At 37.6% G+C, this 8,725-nt stretch overlaps 1 protein-coding gene across 1 annotated transcript; it reads left to right on the plus strand.

Moving 5' to 3' along the window:
• Window positions 1–3,049: 3,049 nt before the first annotated feature.
• Window positions 3,050–5,209, plus strand: LOC139888964 (uncharacterized). The gene is made up of 4 exons (XM_071871943.1): window positions 3,050–3,159; window positions 3,259–3,707; window positions 3,879–4,480; window positions 4,976–5,209. Exons 1-4 carry the CDS (start codon window positions 3,050–3,052, stop codon window positions 5,207–5,209), a joined length of 1,395 nt encoding a protein of 464 aa, XP_071728044.1.
• The last annotated feature ends 3,516 nt before the right edge of the window (window positions 5,210–8,725 follow it).

The following is an 8,725-nucleotide window of genomic DNA, read 5'->3' on the forward strand; positions in this document are numbered from 1 at the left end:
AGTAGTTCATATCTTGATCGACTCCAGACTCCAGAGTACTCACAATTTCTTGGACTTAGAAACGGCCAAACATTAGGTAACCAGATTTTAAGTGGTAGTGAAGAACATTTCTCGTGGCAAACGATAACATATACATTTCGAGTGATGTGTTCATTTTACTGACCGGGGGATGTGGAATGGTATTGGTTATCGAATGGCTTAAAACATTAGGTGAAGTTGTGTGGAATTTTAAAAATCTAAAGACTGCATATATTATGATGGGTTGATGGCTGTCAAGTTGAGTTGATGAAAGAAAGAATGCTTTTGTGTAATGTGTGGATAGAGATACGGTTAATAGAGAAATACGTGATAAAAAGGTACATGATCAACTTACTGGGAGATCCAGTCGAGCACTCTCTTTTACTAAATTTCGCACTTTCAACTAGATTTTTTCTACTTTTATTAACTAACTTTTTTATTTTTTAGTATTTTAAATTTGTTTAATGTTTTCGTTTACTTAACTGGTATATTTTATTTTATTATTTATATATTATATATTATTTGGTATATATTATTTTATTATTTATATATTTTATTTATGTTTAGAGTATATTAAATTTAATTAAATGATAGAGAGTAGTACATCAGCAACAACACTCCCACACAACAATGTCATTACAACCCCTTAACATTGCTATGTCAACACAATTTTACCCACAATTACACATCATCCGCAAAAATATTCTAACCATAACTATAATGGTCTTATAAATTGTAAAATACTCCATATATAGTTATCTATAAAAACACATCATTCTTACATATAGCTTCTTGGTGTCTCCTTATTGGTGTTTATCCATAAACACTAATGTTTCCTCACGCCCATTATAGTAGAATATCACATTTTGTATATTTGTCTATTAATATAGCAAAAACCTAATTTCAAACTTTCACATAATAAGTCTCTCATATATATTAGTGGAGTGGAATGATATTATTTTAAGTCATTGTCGTTCCCTTGACAACTTAGAAATCATAAACGCATATGCAATTCAAACCTTCATCCGCACTTTATGTGCTTGTGCTTGTCTTGTAGACACTACTTACGTTCAATATACACTTTATGGAGTTGCAGCTAGATTAGAGCATCAAATGATGATTGTAAATATACTTGATGGGTGACGTATTCTCGGTAAAAAGTACATATAATTTTAATTGCAGGGGCGGATCTACTATAGGCCCAGTGATAGCACGATACACCACTGAAATACGCGGTGTAATGGAATTTTTTTTTCTTCAGTTTTTAAGTACTGACACAACTGGATAGTGTACATTTTTTTTAGTGATACCATTGAAATAAAACATCTAGTAGAAATTTTTTGAACGTTTGTGATTACGAATGCTAGATCCGCCACTGTATTTTTTTTTCCAGCGGCTCAGATTCAAGATAAGCTTTCCATCCAATGATGGATATTTTGACAACTAGAATTTTTTAAAAGTGAGTGATGTATTTAATGTTTTCTTATAATAGATAAAAAAAGATGATTTATTTATATTATATTGATATATTTATTACTATTAAGTTTTTTTAGAAAATAGTACTTGAGTGGTCCCTGCAAATTACCCCAAATTTCATTCGAAGTCTATGTTTTACCCCAAATTTCACTCGAAGTCTATGTTTCTTTGTTTTGACATGGGTGGTCACTGCGACATATCAATCTTACGCAGGGGTCCCTGACGCTAACATGTGTTAAAAAAGTTCGTTAAGTGAATACTTTGGTGGTCCTGATGCAAACAAACATTAATGGTTCCGGTTCCGCAATTCGGTAGGGAAATCCCAGTTCATTATCCCTTTTGATATTGCGCATTTCATCTATTATTCTTCTCGCAAATCGGTCATATTTTGGTCCGTACTGTGTAATCTTAGTTGTCGTGTCTGCGCTGGGGAATTCTTGGTGGACCGATTAGGTAATTCACATGCTTTAATTCACAATTCGAGCTTAATCCAATTACATCCAGCACTAGGTGTAAAAGGTCTGGACGAACATTTGTTCTCTTATTTGAGTCACAACTTATCTTGTCTATTTGCTTTAAAGTCTTAAACATAAAAATACCAAAAATATTGTTTTTCTTTGTTATTAGTTAAAATTATCTTTGATTCGGCTAATCGTTAAATAGCCAAAACAACTTATCTTCGTACTTTCAAATTTCTTAGATTAACTTTAGTTTAATTTCATTAGTTACAATCTTAATTCACACGTGTAAACTGTCCTTGGAACGATCTTGGATTTACCAACTTTATACTATTGCACGATCGGGTACACTGCCCGTTAGTGTGTAACAATCTATTGAACCGGTATTTCCCACATATTTTATATACGCGATTTTACACATCAAGTTTTTGGCGCCGCTGCCGGGGACAGTTGTGTCAAAAATGAAGATTGTCATCTAATTGTTTTAGTTGTGTCTTATTGTGTTAGATAATTTTTGTTCTTAGTTTATTCTTGTTCGAGTCGGTGCATTTAATTAGTTTGTTAGTTTCGTTCTTGCTGTTTACAGGTGGTTTATGTCATATACACGCTCGTCAAACATTGAATTGAATTTGCCTTATCCGGAACCAGAGAGTTATTTAAGGTCTTAATACGGACGAGTCACACACGCTGGATTCAGAAATGAATATTTTTTTCTCCATTATCTAGCAACCCTGTGATTAATTTGGATAGTTTTACAGATACGGTTGTAAGAAACTCAAGAAACATTGGTTGTCCCTCAACAACTAGAGATACCTAATATTCCATTTCATTCAGAGATTCCCGTAATTCGTCAGATGGAACGACAAGGTCTGAGTATGGCGAAAATGATGAAGGCCACCCGAGTTGGCTAGGGTAATGCTATCAGAACTCCGGAAGTTACTGATTATTTCGAGATTAAGGGCCCCATCATCAGTATGATTGGGACCAAATGTCAGTTCGGAGGTGAACCACATGAGGATGCTAACGAGCATCATCGTATTTTTCAGCAGATTTATGGGTTGTTCAAGATCAGGAATGTCCATGATCACGCTATATACATGAAGCTTTTCCCATTGTCAATAAAGGGGGAAGCTAGAGTTTGGTTAGATAGTTTACCTGATGGGACAATCGAGTATTGGAATACGTTGATGGAAAAGTTTTTAAGCAAGTACTTTCCTGCATCTAAGGTTACTCGACTTCAATAAGAGATTTCTCAGTTTCGTTAAAAGCCTAACGAGACTCTTTATGCTGCTTGGAATTGCTTCAGTCGTTTGTTGCGATCTTGCCCTCAACACGGGTTGGATACCTTTCACAAGGTACAGACTTTCTATAAGGGGTGTAATATCAACACCCGTGTTACTATTGATCAAGCTGCAGGGGGTAGTCTCATGGATAAAACCGAACATGAGGCTTACGAGATAATTGAGAAGCAAGCTGAGTATTCTCATGAATGGCATGAGGTTAATGATTTATCGCGATCTTCTTCTTCTTCAGTCGCAAGTGCCGGTGCTTACGATGATTTTGCTTCGATAAATGCTAAGTTGGACAAGTTTGGTAGACATTTAGAGAAGATGGACAAAGACATCCATGGTATGAAAGTTGGGTGTGAATTATGTGGTGGGCTTCATTTGGCTAAGGATTGTGATGCGGGGTTGACTATGAATCAAAAAGAGGAAATTGTGTATATTAGTCAACAAAACAACAATCAGTTTCAAGGTAGAGCTCAGTTTTAACAGAAATTTCAACAGTCACTATAATCCTCAAGGGCAACAAGGTTCGAGGTTTCAACCGGGTATCAATGGGGATTTTCAACAACAAGCTCCGGGGTATTTCCAAAAAACCCAAGTTGAAGTGAAGAAGTCCAATCTCGAAGCTATGATGGAGAAGCTTATGTTATCTCAAACTCGGCTCGTTACTACCGTTACTCAACCAATGAGAAGAACGATTGGTTGTTTAGAAACCAACATACCGCTATTCAGAATTTAGAGAAGCAGATTGGTCAGATTGCAAATCAGAGGAAAGAGAGAAAGCTAGGGGAGTTACCTAGCAACACGGATACTAACCCGAAAAATGGGCACGTCAATGCTATTACTACTCGGAGTGGGTTAGCTTATGATCCACCAAAGAAGCCCGATGAGTATGATTTGCGGGTTCCATTAGTTGAAGAAAATGAGCCGGTTATTGTTAGTGAACCGGAAGTGGTTAAGGAGCTGAAACAGGTGATTGAAAAAGTTGTTAAGGTAGCGGAAACTGTTGCTACTAAGCCGGTAGTCAAAGAGTATCAACCACCGCTCTCGTATCCGAAAAAACAGAGGTTAGAGAAGTTAGAGGCGAAAAAGTTAAAGTTTATGGAGTTGATCAAGAAAGTGAATGTCAACTTGCCCTTTATTGATGTTATTGCGGGGATGCCCAAGTATGCTCGGTTCATGAAGGATTTGCTCACCAACTGGAAAAAGATGGAAAGCGTTTCACCAGTGACTTTGAATGCGGCATGTTAAGCGGTGGTGACAAACCAGCTCCCCCAGAAGCTGGAAGATCTGGGTTGTTTTACTATTCCTTATTTATTGGGGGACCTTAACTGTATGCGGGCATTGGCGATTTGGGTGCTAGTATTAATTTAATGCCCTACTCTATTTATATTAAACTAGCCCCAGGGGAACTTAGACCCACGCGCATGGCCATACAATTAGCTGACCGCTCTATCAAATTCCCTCGTGGGATTATAAAGAACATGCTAGTTAATACCGGGACATTGATTTTCTGGGCCAACATTGTGGTTCTAGACATGGAAGTGGATGAAAGAATTTCACCCATTTTTAAATACCACTAGATTTCTTATTGATGTTTATGGCCAACAATTGACCCTTAGAATAGGTGACCAAAAGGCAAAATTTGCTATTGACAAGGCCTCAAAGTACCCCGTGTCCCTAGATGATACTCGTTATTATTTGCAAACTGTGGAAACGCATGTTACGTTTTTGCAGGAGTTTCCAAAATTGCAGGGAACAGGTGAATGTGAGATAGCAAATGGTGAAGAGGACATGTTGGATGAGGTGGATTTGATGACCACCTTGATGGCTGAAGGTTATGAGCCAACAGAGGAAGAGCATAAGGAGTTGGAAAAAGCAAATGAATATGGGAGTAAAATTTCAATTGAAGAACCTCCTGAGTTAGAGTTTAAACCACTCCCAGAACATCTTGAGTATGCTTTTCTCTAGGAGGAATCTAAACTCATGGTGATCATTGCTGCTGATATGTCTGTAAGTCAAAAATCTAAACTCGTTTCTATGTTGCAAGCCCATAAACCAGCTATCGCATGGAAAATTCAGGACATCAAGGGTATAAGTCCCTCTTATTGTACATACAAAATTCTCATGGAAGATAACTTCAAACCGTGTGTGCAACGACAGAGGCGACTAAACTCGCACATGTGGGAAGTGGCTAAGAAGGAGATTGTTAAACTCCTTGATGCAGGTCTTATTTACCCTATCTTTGACAGTCCTTGTGTGAGCCCGGTTCAATGCGTACCTAAAAAGAATGGCATGACCATTATCACAAATGAAAAGAATGAATTGATTTCTACCAGGACTATCATGGGGTGGCGGGTGTGCATTGATTATCGAAAATTAAATGATGCTACCCGTAAAGACCATTTTCCTTTACCCTTCATCGATCAAATGTTGAAAAGGTTGGCGGGAAAGAGCTTCTATTGTTTTCTTGACGGTTTTTCGGGATATTTCCAAATCCCTATTGTGCCCGAAGACCATGAGAAAATCACGTTCACGTGCCCGTATGGCACATTTTCTTATCGACGTATGCCCTTCTGCTTATGCAACGCCCCTGCCACCTTTTAAAGGTGTATGGTGGCGATATTCTATTATATGATCGAAGACTGCATGGAGGTGTTTATGGACGACTTCTCAGTCTATGGAGACACCTTCGAGTCATGTCTTCAAAATCTAGAGCGTATGTTTGATTCGATGTGAAAAAGACAATCTTGTTCTTAACTGGGAGAAACGTCACTTTATGGTTCGTGAAGGCATCTGATATCGGCTAAAAAATCACTTTTTTACCCCCGATATTGGGCCCTAAAACCCATAAAGTTCCAAACTTTATCGCAAAAATAATCGCTTTATTGGTTGATTTTGTAGATTAAGTAATTACTAAGGCGATGCAAAAAGAATAAAGTAAAACAGAGCTAAAACGAAGAATCTAGAGCAAAAACGGTGAATGACAAGAAATCAAGTTACGATCAAGTGAAAATCAGCTGACCAGGCAGACCAAACGGCTTGCCAAACGGCCTGCCAAACGGCCTGCCAAACGGCCTGCCTGGCTCACAAACGGCCTGCCAAATGGCCAGATCAAACGGCCCCTGCAAACGACTTACCCTGGCAAACGGCCTGCCAAACGGCTCGCCAAACGGCCTGCCAGCCGTTTGCAGGCAAAAATCAAGTTTATTTAAAGGGCTTTCTCCATCCATTTCAACACACATTCAATTTACAATTCATTTTTATATTTCCAAGTCTTAGTTAGTTTTTAGTAGTAGCTAGCTTAGCTTTTATTTTCCGGAGGATATCCCGGCGAGTCCCTGCGATCTCGGGCAGATTTCTTCAGCCTTTTCAGGTTTTTATCCGAAACGCTTGTCTTTTGTATTAAACATGTATTCCTACCTTTTATGTTTAATAATGTGTTCCGATATTACCATGATAGCTTAATTAATCTGTATGTTTCCATGATAGAAGTTTGGATTAGCGTAATTATGTTAAATTAGTACGATTATTGTTATATTGTTGAACTTGTGAGTCTGATAGATTTGTATGCTAGCATCTTAAGGATTGACCAACCTAAGTTGTGATCAGGACTTGTCTACCTATATGAACTTAGCTACTTCATAGGACTAAGACCCCTAGATATACTATATCTGAAGATTCTATGAACTCGGTATGGCTGGAGTTCCTGAGAGGCATCTAATGCGCTTTTAGGACACAGAACTTAGGAATTGAGACATGAATGACCTAGTATGCCTATTAACTGTTCCAAGGAGACCTCTTAGGAGTTGTTAAGATCTAGATAGTGCCCTGAATGTATGACCCAAACCTATTGCATGTTCTTGTTTGATTGTTGCCCTAGGATTAAGTCATATTAACTGTTTAGGTACCCGTTAGGTTTCTATCTGCTTTACTTTCAGTATATCAACTATAATGCTGTATAATGTTTGTCTTGGTTTGATCTCATTAGTATGATGAAATGGTTGTTAGTTTTCATTTAAGGTTTTGTCAACTTAACCCGACGGACTCCTTCCGTTTGTGATCAGTGTTCAATCAACAAGGCACGTTGTTATTCAGTTAACCAAACTGATAACAAGGGTTAGGATTAGAACTCAACTCACTAATAAACATAGTGCTTTACTAAGGATAACCTCCGAGGTATAGTAACATTTCAATTATACAACCACGTGACATACTTCTCACTACTCAACGAGAACTCTGAGAGTCTAGAGATAAGTAGGTCTGTGTAATTGGCTCATCCAACCAGATCTACACCACTTCAATGATAAGCTTTATTATCAACATAATTACCTTTTTCCTAACCCAAACTGATATCTTGGTCAACATTTCCTTGATTTGCACACTCCGGACATCCTCCCACTTTATTTACCTTTCCGCAATTAGGACTTTTAGCTTAAACCAACTACTATGCTTTATCCAGATAATTTAAATAAAAGACAATTATCCACTTGATCTTCAATTCGTTAAACCATTCAAAAGCACGACCCTAGGTTAACTTACACCTTCTACATTAGAAAGTTAAAAGTAAATTTAGGTCCCACACAATATAAATTAAACGAAAACCTCTGTATGCTATACCGAATCTGACGCACTGCGACCTAACGACACCGCACGAACAAAACCGTCCGTTTTGGCTATATCATAGGGAGAAGTATTCTTTTGGCGCCGCTGCCGGGGAATCGAATATTTTAATTGAGAAAGACTTTAAGCAGACAAAAGTATTGTTTAGTGGTGTCTAAGAAAGACATTTATACACGGACTTGGTTGTTGGATTTTCTGAACAGTCTCCAATTATATTGGAACCAAAAGGATCCTGCCTCTCCGTAGTCGGCCTGGCTACCTAGATACCCAGTAATCTGTAAGAAATCCTATCAATTAGAATATCGATAAGGTTAGCGACCGAATTTCTGAATATCAACAAATAAGATAATGAATATTTTCCCTACCCATGTAATACATCGGAATTTCTGAATGAGTGGTGTAAAATTTTTTCTTTGACTCGCTTTCTATTCCTCATGTCACAATATTGGGACTTCTTTATGAATTAATGTAATATAATCACGTTGGCCTGACGCCATTATATTTCACTAATTCATAGTTCCATTCCAATAGCACTACATGAGGTCAGGACACGCGATCAACCTCGAATTTCCACACAATTTCTCTAAAACAATTTCTTAAACAATGTGCTAAGGATAACACAAGAGACAAAAACATCGAAAGTAATGAATAGGAGTAACGATGACATAAAAATGTCTTCGAAGTACCAAGAATATCTAAAAGTCAAGAATGACGCCCTCCGGTTCAAAAACCAAAGCACATAGGCACAACGGCACAAAGGCACGTAATATAACAAGAATGTTATATACCTAAACATAATAGCTGACATTGAAATGTCGAGCATTTAGAAGTCAAGAATGACATCTCGCGTAAGATAACTCAAAT

Source organism: Rutidosis leptorrhynchoides, chromosome 2 (assembly GCF_046630445.1).
Source record: "Rutidosis leptorrhynchoides isolate AG116_Rl617_1_P2 chromosome 2, CSIRO_AGI_Rlap_v1, whole genome shotgun sequence".
Classification (NCBI taxonomy): Eukaryota; Viridiplantae; Streptophyta; class Magnoliopsida; order Asterales; family Asteraceae; genus Rutidosis; species Rutidosis leptorrhynchoides.

Bases quoted from the DNA above. Each gene is read 5' to 3' on its own strand.
- LOC139888964 (XM_071871943.1), top strand. From the start codon at position 3,050: ATGAAGCTTTTCCCATTGTCAATAAAGGGGGAAGCTAGAGTTTGGTTA. The intron at 3,160-3,258 runs GTACTTTCCTGC...GAATTGCTTCAG, and splicing joins ATGGAAAAGTTTTTAAGCAA to TCGTTTGTTGCGATCTTGCC. The intron at 4,481-4,975 runs GCATGTTAAGCG...ACGTTTTTGCAG, and splicing joins CACCAGTGACTTTGAATGCG to GAGTTTCCAAAATTGCAGGG.